The sequence below is a fragment of the Lathamus discolor genome, chromosome 4 (genome assembly GCF_037157495.1).
Source record: "Lathamus discolor isolate bLatDis1 chromosome 4, bLatDis1.hap1, whole genome shotgun sequence".
Lineage (NCBI taxonomy): Eukaryota > Metazoa > Chordata > Aves > Psittaciformes > Psittacidae > Lathamus > Lathamus discolor.
Genome location: NC_088887.1, coordinates 85,105,051 through 85,126,791, shown reverse-complemented (window position 1 = coordinate 85,126,791; position 21,741 = coordinate 85,105,051). Strand labels below are relative to the sequence as shown.

General features: G+C 35.0%; 1 protein-coding gene across 6 annotated transcripts in view; it reads left to right on the top strand.

The window, feature by feature from the left end:
* The window catches only part of PIBF1 (progesterone immunomodulatory binding factor 1), a 121,847-nt gene extending 100,106 nt beyond the window's left edge, over positions 1–21,741 (top strand). For 3 of the 6 annotated variants that reach the window (XM_065678127.1, XM_065678123.1, XM_065678124.1), the window contains 3 exons: positions 757–841; positions 19,012–19,185; positions 21,478–21,741. In XM_065678127.1, coding sequence (XP_065534199.1) covers positions 757–841; positions 19,012–19,185; positions 21,478–21,534 — 316 coding nt within the window. In that variant the 3' untranslated portion in view covers positions 21,535–21,741. Of the gene's footprint in view, positions 1–756; positions 842–3,042; positions 3,144–5,019; positions 5,108–5,281; positions 5,356–19,011; positions 19,186–21,477 lie in introns of those variants that run through there. The other 3 variants (XM_065678125.1, XM_065678126.1, XM_065678128.1) reach the window with 3 other exon arrangements.

The window sequence follows — 21,741 nt, the reverse complement described above, 5'->3', positions numbered from 1 at the left end:
ATCATATTAGAATTGCTGCCTGGAATCAGAATGTATATGCTAAACACATCAAATATTTGTATTCTCTAACTGAGAAAACAAAGAACAATTAAAGTTAAACTTGACATTGTGCTATAAAAGCATGCCTTCATGCTAAAACAGTTTTCATACTTGGTTCACAGGATAAACTTGATCCCATGCATTGTCCAGGAACATAAAACCAAAAAAAATAGTAAAAAAAAAATTTACAAATTCTGCAGAAACTACACAGCTAAAAGGGAGAGCTGGATGTTGTTCTTCCTTGTAGTCATTGTTTTCAAAATCCTCAATACAGTTGTATACTGAGGGAATACCGTGTGCCACTACTAGTGGTGCATACAACAAAGAAACCCACATTTTGATACAGAAGTGTAGATATATGAAGCCTTTATTTATAAAATGAGCTCATTTTGCATAGAAGAAAGCAAGATAGAAGATTTTGATAATTTAAATTACCCTTCAGAGAATCAACACTACCCTCACCCCCATACCTTACAAAGATTTTGAATAGTATTTCTGTTCGACTAAAGTAAGATTTTGTATGTATCAGTACATTCAGGCCTATTTATAAAAAGTTCCAATGCTTGAACATAGAGAAGGATCATTTGATACAATTACTTGAGCAGATTTTCCTCGTTGCCAGTATTTAGCTTTAGAAAATGCATGTTTCAGTCAGAATACAAGATTAAAAGAGATTATCTGTTGCTATTACTGCATTTCCTATCCTCTTTCTTCCAGTCTTTTAAATAAAGAAAAGACAGCTTTGCTGCGTGTCAAGAATCAAATGGCAACAGATTTGGAGAGACTTCTAAATCACCGTGAGGTAATCTTCCTGGTTTAGCATTACTGCCATCAGTGTTGTTTTTTTTCTTTCCTCAGCCTTGGGAAAAAGTTGGTTTACTTTGGTTTGATTTCTTGGGGTTTTGTCTGTGTTGCTTTCAGAAACAGAGGTAATCATGTCTGTCAGGCACTCAGGAGGTTCTCAGTTGTGCTCTGAGTTACACTCTCAGTTGCTGAATTCTTTTTGATGACTTAGTCTCACTGTTCTTTCTTTTCTTATGCATACAACAGATACGCCTTGCAAAGTATTCAGCATTTGCAAGCATTTAATGAGTATTTAGGTAAAGGTAGTGAAATTAATAACACATGTAACCTGCAAGGCCTGCATGTGCCACGGTATGGCCCAGGTCTCTCCCTTCTCCCCAGTTATTGAGTTCAAAAACCTGGGCAAAGCATTGTACAGTTCATTTCCAGTACACATATCTGAGTTTCTTTTCAACTCCAAAATAGGATATGGGGAGAGGAAACAGGATGGTAGTCACACAGGTTTCATCCAGACAAAAGTCAGGGTACTTGTTTATGTACTTGCATGTGTTTCATCCAAGCAAGGAGTCAAGATGCTACCAGGATGCACTCTCAAATCTGAAAGTATGCAAAATCTTGCCATTTAGACATAAATACTCCATATGGGCATTCCTAAAAGGCTTTTTGTCAAGATTTCTCTCTAAGCAATCTTAAGAGACTAACATGTCATAGAGTATGAGAGAAAACCTTTCTGCAGATTAAATGTCTGAAACAAAGGATAGAAATAAATAAAGTTTACTGAAGGAGTCCCATAAGCAAATAATCTGAATAGTAATATGGAAAGTTGATGAAGCTGTAGAATACTGAAGATACAAATCCAAAAGCTGACCATGAGAAGCTCTTAAATGGTCTCCTAGAGCTGCTAAATGATTTGACAGGGATTTGCAGAGAAGATCAAAATTTATGAATGTGAGGAAAAACAACACAAGTTATATACTGGTGGTGATGGGACCTAAATAGCCAGTTACCTATTCAGAAAGATCATCATAGTGTCATATCAATAGTTCTCTGATTATGTCCTTCCAATTTTCTGACTGGGAAGAGAGAAGAATTGTAGGAGATTCTACAACTCCCCTAAAATAGCCTTTCAGAGATTGCATTATCACTCATACTAATGCCAGTCTTTCCATAGAAAACTGACTGTCCATGCACCCCTTGAAGTCCTTTCACTCCACCTTCAGAATTGTTCTGCATCTCCTTTCCTTGCTGTTCCCCCAAATTCTTTTCTTAGATAGGAAACCAAAACTCACGTAATGGTCCAAACCAGTTTGTCTCTGCTGACCAGTTACAAAACCGTTTTTTCCTAGAACCAATCCAAAACAGTTTCATTGACAGCTGAGTCTAAGCAAGCCTTAAGTAAAATTGTATTAATTATGTTCTATTAGTGCAGATCTCAATGTGAAATGATCACCTTAAAAGTAAAAAGAAAAGTTCTTCAGTTGTTTACTTTCTACGCTGAATCGCACTGGATGTTTGTCTGATGCAGTTCCCTTCTAGAATAGTAGTGCTTGTGAAGTTACATGCATAGAGATTTAAATACAGAAAAGAGTAATTGAACATGCTTCCCCAACCTGCAAGTGTTATTGACCTGGCAGGATCATCTGTGGGTGTATCAGAAGTAATCATTCAATAGCTCTTATTTCCAATGCCTATACCCACGTTGTGTCATTTGACCACTTAAAATTTTCAGACTCTGGCAAATAACTCAAGCAAGGCTGAGTGAGGCAGGCTTTATATATAAAAAAACAAATAATGAAGTCTAAACCAGTCTACATCTTGGAATTTCCTCATAGCCTGAATGCTAAGAAGTTGAACAAATTTTTCCAAAATTATTATTGTTTTGTCAAAATTCTTTTTAGATCTCTTAAAAATAGGCCATATTAGTCATATTGTTTTACCTGTGTAACAGTGATAACAGTTTTTAAAGTCTACTATGCAGAAAATTATATAAATACTGAAAAAGAAATATTTGAAGTTGTGTGCTTGGGGGAAGTAAGTTACAAAATGCCTGTACAATGCACAAAAAATCCCTAAGAAATACAAAAATTAGCTAAAGTTGGTTTAGAAAAATGTGCGAAAACAGGTGGCTTTTGTGTGTGGTTTAGATTTGTCATTTCTGTTTGTTCCTAATGGAGCCTTATACTTTTTACCTTAATGCAGACCTCTTCCAATAGTTTTGTAATTTATGGATTTCTGGAAAAGGCAATTACCTCATGTATTGAAATCTTTGTACACAGTAGGACAACTCAGTTTACAGTAAGGTAGTCTTCAACAATTTTTTTTTTTTTGCTGTCTTAAGAAAAAGGTTAAATATGCGATAACATCACCATTTCCCAATAACTATCCCTGCTAATAGAAAAAAAAAAATCCAAATTTTCTAATCATAGACTTAACTTCATTTAGACAAGGTATGTGCTTTTAAGTAAAAGTAACATGCAGTCTCTAAATACGGATTTATGCAATTTGAGAAATATGAATTATGGGTTTATGTGTTCTGTACATGCTATCATTGATTACAATCAGTCTTGTTTAATCATTGCTCATACTGAACTGTCATGTCTTCTTAGGAATTACTTTGTTATCCTCATGTTTGCAAGTAAAAACATTGGAATTCTTGAACAGATAAATCCAAAATATCCATAGTTAACATAAAATCAAGTTTAGGTATGTTAAAAGTACAAGCAAAATTCCAAAACAAAGTTAGTGCTGTCTTAAAGTAAGATGTTCCAATAAATATGCAGTTTTGACTTTAGGTATTCCAGCCTGTGTGGTCTCAGACTGTATTGACTCTTTTTAATGAAATATTAGAGTTTGAGAGGTAGGGTTTTTTCATTTTTATCTCCTTGTGATATCAGCTGGATTCATAATGCTTGCTTTAGAGGTAATTATAGCATTTTATATACTTTCTAAATAAAGAACTTGCATTCATGCTTAATCTTACTCCCTTTTCCACATATTTTAATTTTGGTAGAAAAATGTTCAATATTTAAAGTCTGAATCTTGGAAGAATTTATACAGGGCTCTTATGTAAGCTCTTTTAGTACAGGAAAAAATGACACTAGCTATTCATGTAATAAAGTAGTTCATTATTTCAAATTATGTAGACAGCTAATTTGATGATGATTATTATATTTTGCTGTGGGAAATTACAGTGAAAATTGGCCATCTGACTATGCACATCCGTAAAAGGCTGGGTCCATTCATGAAGGAGAAAAACTGAAGCTTTTTTTTTCCTTAGGCTGTATTCTTGGCCCAAATTCCTAATTGTTTCTTGGCCTGTTATTGCCTTTTTTTTTTTTTCTGAATTAGTAAATGAATATGAGAAACTTTTTAATATAGCTTTTCAGTTAGGTCATTGAGAATTGGCTGGTACAACAAAATTTCTTATCATAATATGGATAAATGCAAACTTCACAATTTTAGAGGGAGTTCAATGGCATTATCGTGAATGATCAGTATCCGGGATCATGCTGCGATTATGTTCTTAGGGGTTCATATTAACGCCTTCATAGTGCTGCTGCCCTCTTTGAGTTGTCAGAAGGAACTGGGGTACACAGTGTTGTGATACCATTTGTAAAGCCCTTAACGCGTGATAACAAGTACAGATAGTACAGCCAAATTTTTCAGCTGGTTTCAGACTAAGAAATTTTATATGCTTTGTCAAGATAACCAATAGGGGTTTTAATTGTTTTTCCAGCTCCATTAGAAGAATATAAAACATTGTTTGGAGGAACAATGGGGGCTACCGTTAATAACCTTCTAGTAAACAGTGTTCTTTTTTTTTTTTAAATGGGTATTTCAAATCCAGATTATATTTTTTTTAATTGTTGTTTCAGTCTGTGTTCTCTTTTTAATCAGCCTAACTTTGTACTTTTGACCCTCTGTCTTTTAACTGCGGGTAACCAAACCACACCAAAAAAAAAGGAAAAGACCTGTAGTCTTGATTCTTCCCACTCTTAACTTCAGCACTTTCCCCCATATGTGGACCCTTGTTGCCCTTGTGTCTTTATGTAGTCAGGGGAGCACAAGTAAGAATAATGTTCCTTTATATATTGTGCCTGAGTTGATGCAATACCTATTAACACTGCCTTACCTCTTTGTTCGTGATTTTCCTTCTCTGTTCTCCTCTTGCACCAGCTCTGGCACATCTCTGATGCTGCACTGGGACCATTCAGATCACTAGACAGAAACCTAACTCGACCAAAGATAAAAGAAACCCACAAAGGTGAATTGCTGTCAGGTTAGCCGTTTGAATCACCTTTGGAAAGGGTCCAGCAAGGAAAAGAGCAAGTAAAAATATTTATATGTCAGTATTACCTGTGAAAAAGAGGGCATTTTGTGTCCAGAAATGTTGAGCATAGCACAACAAACTTCTATGCTATCTTTTATCTACATCCAGACTTACCCTTTTGTGCATGTAATCGGAATCTATAAGTTAAAGGCACCAAAGTGCAGTTCTCCTAAGTGCTAAAGGTAAGTGGGATGAATCTGCTAAATCTTTTTAGCTGAAATTCTTGATTCATGTTTCCTTTTATCTCATTTGGGGTTTTTTCTCCTCTTCCAACAGTCAGGCTTTCACTAAAAGAAATATTTACTGTGGGCTCTGTGATCTTGGCACTTCCATTGCCTTTCATGCTTGATGCAGTTGTTAGTATTTTGGAACCTAAGAAGTGCAATTTTAGACTTTATCCATTGGCTTACAGACTTCAGATGAAAACCTGGAAGGGCAGCCTGTCAGCACTCAGATGTTTGGCAAGAAGTTTTAGTAATCATTTTCTGAGGTTACATTTAAGAGGTTGTAAATTTGCTATGCTTTGATGTATGGCATTGTACTGCTTCTTTGGTATTTAAGTTGCAGATGTATCATAGAAAGAAAACCAATAATATGCACAATTAAATCTATTTATTTTAACTTTTCCAAATCAAAGTGCAGAGTGTAGAAAGTGACTTCTAAAATCTTGAAAATTAATAAACTGTTGTTTATATTTTTAATGTGGATAATCCATTGCTCTTGGGGGGGGGACGGGACAGCAAGTATAACAAATGGGGACCTTCTTCTTATGTTTTAAATAGAAATATTTTAGGAGGCTTTAAAAGAAACAAAAATGAGACAGTGGTGTAAGAGACATCAATAGAAGGCTTTAAATAGGTATTCCTCTAAATGCTAAGATCAGTTTCAGTTTATATGAATATAAGCAAGTTAATTTACACTACCTTTTAACTGCTTGAAATCACTTGTGTGTAGTGCAGCCTGGCAATTACAGTAATCTTTAACCCATGAAACTATAACTACTATTGTGAAACTACTGTAGTAAGAAATAAAAGGCTAAAATTTGATGTAAACAGTGCCACTTAAAGCTGTTTATGATACTTACTAGTTTCCTGTAACACAATTGTTTATGCAGACATGATCAGTTATCAGCATGTGAATATTATACTGGTTAAAATTGTATGAAAATGTGCTGATATTTTATCTCCTTTACACATCTGTGCACTTGTGGTAAATTAGCAGCTGTGCATACAAGTGATAGAATGTAAACTTGCTGAACTGGTCACCTGCCTTATTGACACATTCACGTGTTACTGTGCCAAAGCTCTTCAAGTGAAGCTAGCAACCAGAAACCAGGCTCTGGCTATCTGCTATGGGACAAAGTAGAAAACATGTAGTAGTAGTTCAAATAAACCTATTTGATATCAGTCAGTTAAATGGATACAGACACATGGGGTTTGATTGCTATTTGTTTACTTAAAACCAGTTAGCTTATGTCAGTAGGCTGTTGTGTCACTCGAAATGAGTACTAAATCTGTCTAAATGTGTACCTGAATTGGCACGAATCTTCAACTAGATGAGGTTAAAATTCATTTAGGTTAGCCACTGCAAGCTCCTATTCTTTTTAAAACATATTAAAATATAAAAACCTCTTACTAAGCTGTTCATGCAGGAAACAGTCTAGCAGGTTAATATTAAAATGCTACTTGCCTAAGTGGCTATTATGTCAAACTTACTTGCCAATTGTCAAGTCAGAATCTTTCCAAATTTGATGTATAATTCACAATTTATGAGCAAATGTAATGTTTTTCTTTTACTACCACGTATCTCTTCCCCCTCCAAGTTTTTCATGGTTTCTTAACAATATGTCAAAATAATCCTGTTTAGTAACTGAATATTTCTCTGGCCTCCACCACAGTAACCAAATGCCTCACAAATATTATCCTCACAACTTCAAGCAGAAAAGTGTCATTACTCCTGTTTTGCAGAACAACAACCACAATGAAAGAAATGGTGGTTTGCTCAAAACTCCCAAGAGTTTGTGGTAGAGATTAAGAGTTCATGTGTCCTAATGCAGTATCTTAATCACAGCTGTTCTTTTGTCCATACATGTTTCAGTTCAAATGCCCCAAAAGAAAATCTCCTTAGTGTTTATTTTTCCTAACTAGATACAAATTAACTCTTTTCTCTAAGTCATCTTCTTATATATGAACTGATTGTAATTTGGAAGTAGTTTCACAAATTATGTTTTCACCTTGCATCATTCTGAGAATTTATATTTACATTAATTTTTTCATCCATGTCTGAAAAAGGGTACTTTCCAAAGTACTGAGTTTCTTAAAAATCAGATCTAATGATTTTTTTTTAACTATAGCATTAATATTTTATATTTTTTATATTATATTTTCTGGGAAGAGAGAAGAAAATTCACAGCAGGCTGGAGCTCTTATGTGAATGAGATTAGAAGTGTAGCTTATTTTGCCCAAGAAAACAGATGATCTGATGGGGAGCAAGGAAGGGAGATAAACATAAGGCAGCATTATTTGGTAATAAGTAAAAACAGAGAAAAAGACAGAACAAATGAGACAGAAAAGTGATGTTAAGAACAGAATATAGTTACTTCATCATCTTTCAAATGTAGAAATCTGACTTTTTTTGTTTTTGAGAAATGGTTGCCAAACGTATTTTCTAAGTATGTAAGATTAAAGAGAGTCAATGTAACTGAGCAGGAGGAACAGCTACTAATTACTTCTATTACAATATGCATAGTTTGTTAATGGCTATAAGAATTTTTCAGAGAGCTTCTATAAATGATCCTGAGGATTATATAAATCTTGATGGATGTTAGACTTTAAACATGGCCATGTGAATTATCAGAAGCATTTGCAATTCTGTGACCTTGTTCCAAAATTTTTATGTTTCCAGTGTCTGAGAATAGCAGTCTCTCTGCTTGCACATACTCATGTCTGTATACTACACAAATACCTGATACTTCTCAACAGCTCCCATTATCTGGCCAAAAATGAAAGAAAAGACAAATACGTTTATTCTTCCTTTCCTCTTCTGAGGAGAAGCAAGGTCTACTGAAGTATCTGTGCTTGAACCAGTTATTCCTATATTCTCATGTTTATCTTTCTTTTGTATTCCCCTTAGTGAATGCCTCTCTCTGCCATATTCTCTATGCCTTGAGTTTCATTCCTTCTCAGCAATGACCTTGAGGATTCCAGATGAGTTTTCAGTGTTTCATTATTAGTCATACTTTAAAGTATGACATAATTTAAAGTATTTAAAGTAGCTGTAATTAAGTTATGCTGAAGAAGACTGACTAGAAGTAACCTAGGACAGAAAGCCAATGTGTTGGATTTAGGAACCTGCAGAGTAGCAACAGCTGCCGTCTGCAAAAAACAGAGGTAGAGAGAAGTTCAGAGGCTCATAAAAAGCTTTGGAGTCATAAGGGGGAGGGCAGTACGTGTTTAATCAGGGATGGAAGCTTAGTGGATAAAAGGAGAACACTGCTTTGTTGGGAGAGAGGGGAAGGAAGGAGTATCTGCAGGGGTTGGGAAGACACGACTGAAAAGAAGTGATTGGTAACACATGCCTTCAGTCTCTGGCTCTGCCTCTTTTCCATCTTTTCTGTGTAAAAGATTGTACACGATAAAGTCAAAACTATTTGTGTTTCTAAAGTGAATGACTTCCTGCTCATCTATGTGCTGCAACTTGTTTCATATAAAAAAATAAAAAAATGCTGATGTACAAAGCTTAGCTCTCTTTTTAAATGTTAAGCCACAGAGTAATTATCATTTTTCTTATGCTACGTTTATGTTCCAAGATTCTAGTTTCTATTAATGTTCTGCATGTTTTCTAAGTAGATTACAGGGACATTTCTGCATCACAAGTAAGCCCTGGAGCTATTCTCAGCTTAAAGCTGGGAGAAACAAAGTGACATTTACATTGCTAAATGAGTGTAGAGAAGTTTCTGGCTCATTTTTTTACAAGGAAAAATATGCTTCTAAGCAGTATTTCTCATTTTTGTTATCTATTTTGTTGCTGTCAAGCTTTAATAAAACTTGAATTCCAAATAGTAATGAATTTAAGAAGAGGAAGGACTTAACAGCTGGGCACATTCATTCTTTTCTTGGAGCTGTATTATTCAGAATGCCTTACTGGTTTTCATATATATTCTTTAAAGAATTATCTTTCCATTTGCAGTGTTACACATTAAACAGTTGTGTACAAAATAGTGATGTCTACCCAGCAAGGTTTTTTGGGGGTTGGGCTTGCTTTTTGGGGGTTGCGGTTTTTTTTAATCTTAGAGACCATGATAGTAACACAGGGTTTAGTAATGTCATTTAATATAAGTCAAATATAAACACATTTTTGCTCTCAAAAATGGAAAATTTCCTAGGCAAAATGCAACTTATTTATGATTATGAGATGTAACTGGCATGTATATTTTGAATTACATGGTTTTGTGAGAGCCAGCATCAGTTAAAGTAATAAACACATAAAGAAGAACTTGTTGGCTGTTGGACAATCTGAAATTCTTCAGATTTTCTGAACATTTAACCAGTGTTCTGTTATGTTCATTTTTCCTCTATTGGCTATGAACACTTCCCTCACACTCTGCTGCTTATCCAGCTGTGTAAAAATTTTACTTCTGTTCAATTTATGGTAGCATTTGAATATTACCAAGTGAAAAGTGAATTTAAATACTCCGTAAGAAATACCAAAGCCGTGGAGAATCAAACTTAAATGTTACTTTCTCAGAAAATACAGGAACTTCTACATAATAATTTGTCTGAGTAATGCTGTTTTGACATAATAGCATTATTAGCATCTGTTTCCTGTAAGCAGAATTTACTCAAGAAATTGTACTTTTTATTAAACTGAAATTTGAGTAAATGAATGTCACAGTGGCTCAGATTAAAAAAATATTGGGGGATTTAGTCCTAGTTACAATTGCAAATATATTTCTGATCTTCAGTGCAAACAGTAAAAAAAAACCTTCCAGAATTTGACATGCATGTTCTGAATTATGAGACAAATTGTTTCTTATTCTTCTCAGGAAGTTTGAAAAATTTAACAGTTAAAAGCAAATTTAAGATACAGCTGAAATAGGGTGAAACTGATTTTTATGTATCTAAAAAGACAGAAGCTGCTCTGACTGGGCCATTCTGTTGTTGCCACAGTTCTAATACATTCACCTTGTAAAACTGGAAGCAGCGCATAGTTCCATATAGTCACAGATCTGTCAGTTCATTTTAAGTTTTTATATGCACTGGGATATAGAGAACTCCTGAGTTACGTGTAGTACAGAGAAACTACCAACATCCTACATATGGTCTGGCATCTTTCCACCACCCAGTTACCAGGTTCATTTGTTTGATCAGGACATTTCATGCTGTCTTCCACTTTCCAGCTTTACAGTGTGTATCCATGTGCCTACAATGACCATATGTGCAAATCTCACATCAGAATTCTTGCTGACTTCTCATATTTCCAGTATAGCTGCAATAGAGGATGCAGCTATGTCAGATATACTCTGCCTTACGTGAGGGATTAAACCATGACTTGTGATGTTTTCTTTATTGCATAAGTTGTTAAAATCTTCTTTGAGCTCTGTTACGCATGTAGGTTCTACTGGTAGGCACAAGCCCAAAGTGTTCCACTGTTGAAGCTGAATTTGCACCATTGCATCCTGTCCATCTGCAGTTCTAAATAGTGGAATGGACCAACTTACCACTTGCTTCATTTTGCTGTCACATCAAAATGGAGCTTCTGTAGTGTCTTTCTAGTATTTCACACTTTGTCATCATTAATGTTAATGTCCAGTGTTGTTACTCTGTACTAATAGTGTTGGTCTTTTTGCCACTTTCAGCCAAAAAAGGGAGACAAATAATTCATTCCAGGTTATAGGCTATAGCCCTTCTGCAGTGTGTCCCTAGTTGTTTGGCAGAAATAGAACCCATAAAAAACAGTACTAAAATAATTTTCTGTGTGAATTGTCAGTAATTCCATAGAGGAGACATTATAGTTAATACTTTTTGCTTGAGAATCTTATTCCTTGATAACGACATATCTTTTTTCTCTAAGTGCATTCCAAAGTTGGAGTACCATACTCAAACTTTTTCTTCAAAAACCTGTATGCAAGTCATTGCATATGTTCAAAGGTGGAACCAGGTGCTATTTCAGTACTCTGGTCTGTTGTTCTCCAGAAATATGTCAGTGATTTGATGTTCTATTGCAGCAATTTGTACAGAAGGCTTAATTTGTTTACCTCCATTTTAAGTGGTGAACTCTAATGATATTTAAGAGTACTGCCAATATAAAGATGCTCTGAGAAGTTCTTTGTTAAGTCAAGTTAGAAAGTAGCAGAGATAGATCTCGCCTAATTTTAAAAATCTGTAGTTTAGACATCTAGAGCTGAAAACTGACTAAGGATTTATAGTCAGGAAAGAAAAATACGCATTATTAGGGTATGATTTACCATATCCTTGTCTGAAATCAGCAAAATAATTGTAACCTATGAAATTCTCACTAACAGCTATATAGAGGAATCAGACAAGCTACTCTGCCTAGGTTTAAATATTACTGGAAATAGCCAGTCACATGTTCTAAAGCTGAACTGCAAGAGTTCTCACAAAGATGCCTCTCCATCTTAGGATCAGCTACGAAACAGTACAACTTCATTTTTAGCCCACCTTTACTTTCACAGAAAATCACAGCAGGAATCTAAGAGGGATCCAAGTAAGAGAATGCACAGACTTCATAGGAACAATACATAATCTTATGTGCCCATCAAGCTTGACTCTACTGAACACTCTTGAGACAGACCACTCTGAAGAGAGTTTCTTCTGAACCTGCCCTTTTCCAGAAAGAGATCATTTTCTCTCAAGAATTATAGGAAGTATAAAATTATTTTTTTCCTCTGAATACTTCCAAGAATTGAAGGATATTGAACACAAACTTTTAATTCTTGAGAGACTGAGAAATCATTTCTGCAATGTGCTCTTTACAAAACACTACCAAATGGATACAGCATTCATAAATGCCAGTTTAGGTTTCTCAAATCCGTGTTCTTTAGCATACCCATAACCTCATTTTCTGAACTCTGCTTTTCCCTGTGCTGACTTGTTGTCTGAAGACTACAATAGCTGCCTAAATGGGAGGATATGTGCATGTGAAGACAGATTGCACTGACTTAGTATGAACATGTTTTTCATCTCAGTACTGCTGTCTTCCCTCACTTGCATGTTCTATTACAGCTATTGTTTTTATTGTTGCTGTTATTTCAGAAGGTAATACAGCCAGAATAGTCACTAGACTGCTAAACTCAATCCTACTATTTGACTTTCACATAAAGAAGATTCCGGTCTCTGGACTCGAGGTGTACTAGGTCTCTCATGAAGCCATTTTTTGCCTGGTCCCCTCTATGCAAGGGGAGCTGTATAGTCAAGTGTTCTTGGTCCTAAAGACAGTGCTGTAATCTCTCAAGTTTCTCCAAACTGAATACATATTTTTATTTTGAGTTCTAATTTAACCACATGGGGACCATATGGCAGTTAAAGTGAGGAATACAAGCATTCCCAATGAGGTCCTGAACATACATGCTTTACTGTAACAGTACAGAAGACTTAAAGAGTGGGGGTGGGGACACACATCTAAAATGATCTTCTTAATACTTGGCTCACAAATTCTGAGAGACCTTAAGTTTTGATCAGCATCTCTGAGGGAGGTAAACCTGTTTTTATCCCTCCTTCAGCTGAATTTTCTGGTTGGGTTTTTTTTTCAGCAGAATTGCTTTTCTTGTTTAAAGACCATAGTATTTAGTGCCTTTTCTGTGTTTTCTTCCTTTTACTGGGAATTTATACTGCTTTCTTCTCTGGGAACACTTGTCAGTCATCGTAACTGAGTGGTTCTGCCAGAATCTTAAAACATTTTCTAGGACAGAAATTTCTTGTTCAGCTTCTTGTTCAGTTCTGTTCTTCAAAATAGAGTTCTAATCCAAGATGAAATTCACAATCATAAATTATGTATAAATCTAAAAGTAGAATACTGTTTGTCATGGTAAAGGTTCTGATAACTATACATGCTATTGTTAGGGTCACTTTTGCTTTATCTGAGTGCAATAACCAAGTGGTTTACTGCATGAGGAAGGAATCAGATGGGCTTGACACCCATTGGCTTCTTCTGTGATGATTCTAGTGATATAAAAAAAAACATTAAATTTACCATCAGAATGAATTATCTTCAGACTAGAATGGTATATGTCTCTTCCTACTGATCTTTTCCAGCTGTTCAGTTTGATCTGTGTAAAGTTTCTTTTTAAGATTATAATATGGAGATTATTTGAAGGTGCAAGACATCCCTGCCATAAGAACATTAGAACTGACGTTTATGTAACTGATTCCTGTAACGCAGTTGTTTTTTTTTCTTGAGACTGTTATTTTGCATCTGCTTGCAGAGCAGATTTATAAATATATATTATAATTGCTTATATAACTTACTATATTTATAGACACAGATATATAATGTTAAGTGCCTTTGCAAGCTTTTGAGTGCATGGAGAGGATTCTTTCTTGCTTTAATTATAGTTATGTGACAGCGACAGCAAGAAGAAAAATCTTTATACTTGTTGACAATCCACTGAAAAGAAATGGAATTACTACCTTGATAAATACGTGATGTGCTTAACGTAGGCGATTTTTTCATATATTTCATCATTTACTTGATAAAAAGGCATTCATTTTATACCTCAGTCATTTTCCATATCCTTCTTTTTCATTTTGTTTTATTTAAGTTATAATTTTGTTATAATATTTAATATACTAATTCTGAATGTTTCTACTACTTAATCAGGAAAGTGTAAGATGCTTTTCTGGTACATGTATGTTTGAGAGTGTATCAAGGACAACAAAAACAATGTTAATAGAGATCACTTTGTAGTATTTGTAACTCAAAATATATTTTATATTGCCGCATCTCTTTGTATTTGCTTGTCTCTGTCTTCAAGTTACATTGCTAGCTGAAGGAATCAAATTTTACCCTTCATATTCCCAAACTTATCTTCAGTTTCCATTTTCCTAGGTTCTCTTTCAATTATCCATAATAAACAGGTAAAAATAATTTTAAATAAAATATAACTTATTTTTACTTGCTCGAAGATCAAACATTGCCATAAGAATCTCAGATTCTTCTGAAATATAAGTAATATGACCAGATAGCATCTAACTATTTTGTCTTTTCTGTTTTGCCTTTTAAATATGATTGACATTTCTTTGGCTTGGTTCCTTTAACACTTTTAAAGCTTGATGATTTTAATATGGCATACAGTTTTTGCAGACTGTAAGAGTTCCACAAAAACAGCGCTGATAGCATTCAACCTAATAAAAATCCCAAAACATGAAAGTTTTTAATTAATGAACATCATGGAAAGGATTGGTATGTGTGCTTTGTCTGTACCTAAGTATTTCCTTCTCCGTTTGTGTACTGGCACACAAAAACACCTTTGCTGTTTTTAACTAAGGTGGTCATACATCACAGTGCCAAAAATAAATGGAAATAAGCAAGTCCATCCTTCTGATAATATTTACAGTGCAGTACATGTTACCTTACCTCACCTCCTGCTACATCACTCCCATTGTTCTCAACCCATTTACTTATCTTGAATTCCGGCTACTTTCTGGTTATGTGTGCAAAAGTTTCAATGATTCTTTTCTAGTTCAAGTAGTTTTCATTAAATGTGAATTAATATGATATGTATAAGTAAGTGGAATATAGGATGTTAGATTGTTCTAAAGTGTGAGCCTGTGTACGTTTAGGAAAACTTACACGATCTATGGTGTGAATGCCTGTTCTAAAAGTGCAGTTCTTTTTCACACAGCAATTCGATACTTCAAATACGTGTGTATGGAGAATTATGATTGCACGTTGGCTATTCTGGATGAAAGTTGGTTTAGGTGAAGCAGAAGGCTGAGCAAAGTAAATTATAAGGAGAGTGAAGTGAGAAATAGATTCAACTTACTACAACTAAATTTATGTATCTAAATGGAGGCATCTGTGGTGAGGTAAGCAGCCTATTCAATATGGCTAATGTTACGACAGCACAATTCAGCTGGCACACCAATAGATGTCCACTTCTGAGTAAGTTTAACCATTTGCCAAGCTACACTGTCTGTAATGGAAAATTAGATTTCTAGCTCATGTGTAGATAATTATGTTCAGACACATAAATTTAGGTGTTATAAGCTTAAATTAAATTCCACTTTATGTGTCATACAGCTCATTACTTTGTTTTTTTAGCATTTGTGCAGGTAGGCAGAGTAGGTTAGCATCCTTAACAAAAATTCAACAGGTTTCTTTGGACAGACTTTCAAAGTATTTAATAATATAGTCCTGACATTTGTTTGTATGGGTGACATTCATTGTACATTTTTCCTAATGTACACTGTACATTATTCCTAATGCACTTTGTACATTAGGAGGAAGTTCTTTGCTATGAGAATGGTGAGACACTGGAACAGGTTGTCTAGAGAAGTTGTGGCTGACCCATCCCTGGCACTGTTCAAGGCCAGGTTGGATGGGGCTTTAAGCAACCTGGTCTAATGGAAGGTGTCCTTGCCCATGGCAGGGGTTGGAACTGGATGATCTTTAAGGTCCCTTCCAACTCAAACCATTCTTTCATTCTACAATAAACAGTGGATTTGTGCCAGCTGCATACTTTCATTTTTCTTTGTTTCATTTTAATCCACCTTTTCTTGTTAACTGCATTGTCTTCCATTTGTCTGCACTGCCACATCCCCAGAGAATATTGTGTAAGCAGGGAGTGGGTGCTTGTGTTTGCAAAGCTTGGGACAGGGAGACCAAAGCTGTAAAGCCAGCACGGAGAAGAGCTGGGTGAATCCACTCAGAGGTGTTAGTACTCATAGTCCTCCCAAGAAGGATTGCTGCCCAGCTCTCCAAAGCCAAAGTCCTCAGACCTGGAAGCTTCAACACAATGACGCGTAGCTTGCTTAGATGTCCAGGAGCCAGCGTGGCAAGAACCAAATACCTGCACAGAGAAACTGGGAAATGCAGAGTTTTAGCAATGCTGTTTCTACAGTGCAGTGAGTAACTGACGTGAATACTGTAAGCAAACAATTTGCATCACTCTGCCTGGACATAAGACCATGCTACAGCAGAAATGTATAAAAATTTTGATCATCCATTTTTCTCCACGTCTTCCTTTACGTAGCTTATCCTGAAAGTAATGTGTGTCCTTCTACACAAGAGATTCTTCCCATCTATTTTGAACCCTATACTTACCTCCCCTTTTTTCTCAAGTTCCTGTTCACACTGGACAAATCCATATATTTCTGCTAAGCACAATCTCCAGAGCTTCTTTTTTCTTGCTAGCTTTCTAGACCAACTTGCCAATTTTTAGGATTGGAAAATATTATCGAATCATGGTAGCCCATTACCAGTAGCAGGTAGTGCTAATGACCCTGTGTTTAGAACTTTAAAGTAAAGCTAAGAATTAAGGTTGTGCTCGGGAGCAGAGAAACCTACAGAGATGGGTAAAATTATTGCAGTTCAGGACAGAATTTTGTTTACAGTATTTCCTTGGTTAAAAGCAGCAAATCTCTTGCAAATGTGTTTATTGGGCCAATTTTCTTTTCTTGTTCAGCAGTACACATACCAGTGATTCTATTGGAGTCAGTGTTTTCCTGTGCTGTTTTGCCAAGCTTGTTAAGGTCTGTCTCACTAAATGTGGAAGGATTTTAGAATAAATACTAAGGCAACTTTAGCTAAATTCTCGTGATAAATTTGGCTGTGATGCCAAAATAATTTACTTGTTGTGGGCTCATTTGTCATCCCCACTCCCTGTCATTCCTTTCTATAGCTTCACATTAGAGAATTCTCCTGTCACAGGGGAAGCTCGTGTGAGAGCTGATTCTCCAGAGCCTATTCCAAGTCTGAAAGCAGACAGGGCTGTCAAGTACAGGACAGATTCTGTGAAGTAAAGAAGACCTTAGACTGCCAAGTGGATCTTGACACAAGAGAATTTGACCCTGCACATACAGGTTTCAACTCTGTTTCTGAAATAAATCTGCGTGACAGTTTTTGGGGTTTGCCTTGTTCAAACGTGCAGCTATTTGGTCCATGGAGTAACACAGTTTAAGTATAGGAACAGCACTTGTTAATGTCAAAACATTGTTTATGTACAATTTAATCTCCTGTGATGGTGTATTTATTTGCTGTATACTTGCTTGAGTTATTTTCATCAAGAAATTCTGTCTATGTGTCGCTTTGGCAACATCTTTGCAGAGTTTACAACTTTGAAAAACATGTTGGCATCAGCTATGCAGTCCTTTTAAACAGCTGCTCTGCAGTCATGCTGTTTCAACATGCCACCACACATGGCTGAATTATGCAAATACTTAATATTAAATGACTGAGATACAAGAACAATTTGTACACTCGATACAGCTGATCTGTGGAGTATAACATCCATTCATATAACCGAGTTAGTGTGGGACAATTTAAAGGCAACAACCTGATTCTTTTTACTTTCTATCTTGTATTAAAGGCAGCAGTGGACAGAGAAAAGGTATATGGCAGGAATGTTTTAAAAGGCTGAGGGGGGTTTTAACTCATTACTAATAATGCAATGAAAAATAGAATGTGCACCAATGTAATTTTCTGGCAAGTATTGAGAAATAGGTAAGATATAACAAATGTTTGTTATTCAGCTATAAATATGAGTTACCACCCTGTTCTGGCTGAATGATAAGATAGAATGTTAATTATATAGAATGCTAACACACTAATAGTATTGCTTACTGAAGAAAACAGCATTTATAAAAAGCAAGCAAACAAAACCATTAATAGTTTAAAAAAATATATAAAATTGTCATAAAATTTACTTTGAAAGGCTTTCCTACTGACCTTGCTGTTCTAGTTCTACAATAATCAATCCTCTAAATAATAGGACAATTACTACTACTACTGCTACTACTACTACTACTACTAAGTGCTTTAAATTCAGTAAATTATTTTCTAGTGATTGTATCCATTGGGGGGGGGGGGGAGAGAAGATTAGCTACTAGGTGATGTAAGATGACAAAAGATGTCCAGCTAAAGTCACAAAATATTAGGGTTTTTTTCCTTTCTCTACTGTACATTTTGAATAGCCTGTTTTGTTCAGCTAAGTAGTAAAAAAAGATTACTTTTTTAATTAATCCAAATTGTTTGCAAAGCAAATTGTTAGAGCATCCAACAAAGTCTGCATTTTTATATACTTCTGGTTTCCTTTTCCCATTTTGGAACTTTCATTTTTCACAAAATTTCTTTTCTACTCTGATCCCATTTTTGCCATAGGCCCACTTAAGGATTTTTCATTGATTTTCCTTGTCTGATCTGGATAGAAGGGCACATATATATTTCTAGTAATGTATTTATAAGACTTCTGTGCAAGATCTAGCACTCGAAAGTACAATTTGTCACAGTCATTCAAATCAGATTTGTAAACTCCTTTGGCCTGACAAAACAAATTAAAAAGCATTATTTTAAATCAAATGGAAGCTGAAGTTAAAAGAGATACTGGGGTCCTTATTACACTGTAAATGCTCTCTTTTACAGCCTTTAAGCAATACAAAATTTGAGTTGTATAAATCCTATGTGCCTTTTTTATTTTGTTACTCATGTCCAGTTAGTAATCTTATTAATTATGGCAAGTGTATGTTCGTGCTTTTTAGATTTACTCACCACTTACACATTCAGTTTGGTGCATATAAATATATTATTAACAAATAAATATTTAATAGGTTCAAATGTAATTTTACTGAGTAACTAAGCATTGTTCTTTTGTGGTTTTATAGGAACTAGCCGCAATGAAACAGATTTTAATTAGTCTACATGGTAAACACTATGAACAAAACTTACCTCAGTCTCATACTGACATAAAAAGTGTGACTGCAAAAAACAAATCTTCAGTAAAACAGCTGCCAGAACATGAAGAAGAAAATATATTTACACCTAAGCCAACGTTATTTGTAAGTACTATAAGTGCCATAAGCTTTTTTGATAATTCTCCTCACTTTTTAAAAAGAAAAATGTGGGTTCATACTTCAAGGTGATGTATAATTAATTCAGCTGAACACTTGCACCTTTTTATGGGAATGGTCAGTGTTGCGGAGATAAATTACTGATTATGTTATTTTGCTATTTAGTATTTCTAAATTTCTTCCTGCATTTTACGTTCACAGCAAACTAGTTTGTGTTTTTTTTTAATTCCATTATAATACTACATTATTAAGAGTGGTTAGCAAAATTTTGAAGGCCAAAGGGGTTCACGAACTATGTATACAATTTTAAATCTACACTGATCATGTATGAGTTGAGTATATGTGCGTGTGTATATAGAGAGAGGAGAAGGGGGAAATAGGTGTATTTATGTATCCTTATATTAATTTATATATGTCTATTAAAGTGTATGTGTGTATATCTAAATATATATTAAAAAAGATACATGCCCTGAGTCAGTATCGCTTCTATTACTAAGCATAACTGATATTTTAAAATGCTGGTTTACTCCTTTAGAATCTAAACGCTTAATTTTGAATACTTCAAGTGGCCTGCTTCAGATTTAGTGTCCCTAGTATTTAAAAGCTTCATGAAAATAGTTTAGAAGTTTCTCATTTATAACTGTTTCTGAACTGATAGATTCAAGAGAGCTAAGTTGCAGTGTTGAAATCACAAAACAAATTATGACTCTTTCTTAACATTTCTTGAGGCTACCAGGGTAGGCTGGTTGTATCCACACTGCAGCATAGCATATGTGCTCTTTTGGTCCAGATACACATCTACACTTTTTTTTTTCCCCTGGCAGAAACTTTAAAATTCAGTGTGTTAAACAATACAAGGTTTGTATTGCAGCACATCAGGTACTGTTTCTATAATACAAAATGTAGGAAATGGTTGCTTCCCTTGGACATGGTATCAGGGCTTTTGGGGATTTTAGGGGTTCAAAATTTGCTTGGATAGTGTTATGAGACTAAACACAGGCAAACCCAGTGTTGTCTCATGCACAATCCTTTCAGTAGTGCTAAATCATGCTGCCCAAATTTTGTTTTTCATGGAGCTATTCAGTGATCCAAAACAGAGCCAAAATATAAGCTAACAGTTAGGTTCTGTAGGTGATCCAGCATTTCAGTGTTTAATCTATCCTGTTTTACACAGGGATATAGAAATGGGAGTAAGAATCTAGAAAAAGAAAAAAAAAAAAAAAGAAAGCTTTTACATTTAGAAATTCTGATCAATTTCTGTTTGAAAAATTCTTTTCAGACATTGAAGCAGGGAACCAAAACCGGGCACATGGCAGGGTTTCCTCTTAGATGGAGAAAGAAGTTATAACTCCTGTGAAAATCCTGGCAATTTAGGTCAATTTCTAGAATTTAAAAAGCCTGCACAAATACAGAAGATGTATTTTTGTAACTGAAACCTTCAAAATGAAAGAAAGATGGAGATTAAAATGTGGAGAGACCCCCCACCAGAATGCCAGCTGAATTAAATTGTTTTCTAAACTGAATGTTAATAAGTCTTAAGTCTCGAAGGAAAGAACAGGTAGAGAGCAGACGTAAAAGGACAAGTTTAGGGACAACAGACAAAAGAGACAGTACTCACTAACGCAAGAGATTATACCCATCCCTGACATAAGAACAGTCGTTACCTTGTTCCAGCTCCACTTCATTAGTTTTATTTCTGTATACGAGCAAACACTGAATTTGCCACAAGAATGTCAAGCAATCCTGACTGTGTAGCAATAGCCCTTGGGATTATGAAGGCAAAGAAAAGTTGTTCACAGATAATTCTATACAACTAAAATACTTTCTACACTGTCATAAAACTGCTGAATTCTTGTATTTTTAAGTCTTAATTTTTAAGAACTATATTTCTGCATAAAGGGTTGGTCAGTTACAGCACATATAAGATCTCTTTTTTTAAGTCCCATCCCCTTCTCAACTGGGAAAGTCAGATGATGCTATTTCATATGAAATCTATTTATGGCACAGTTGATGTATGTTTTCATTTCAACAGATATTAAAACAAATCATTTCCTACTGTATAATCTGCTTTTTATAAACTAGAAATAAGGAGGTTTTAATACAGATATATATGAATAAGAACCTTAAATGCTTAATCTTGTTTACAGTTTATTTGCATTTAAGCAAAGAACTCTCATCACTGTGAACTACATCGGAAAGAGACTTCAGTGTAGATGGCATGTTTTACTTCTGACTTCTGATTTTCACTGTCTCACAATTGAAACTTTCTTTATTTTACAGACAAATAAAGAGGCACCTGTATGGTACAAGAAACTGCAGAAGAAAACATCACCATAGCATTTTTCCAGAATTACTCAAAATAATCCTTTGGGGATATTTTCTTGGAAGAAAGTTATTTTCACCATAATGATGCCCTTTTACCATAAAAGCGAACAACTGTTTTGGTTTAAACTGTTTTTTTGTACCTGTTAAATAATCTTATGCTTCATAAAATACTTTTTAGATCTGTCATGTGAATAAAGTGTGTGGAAATAATACATGAAA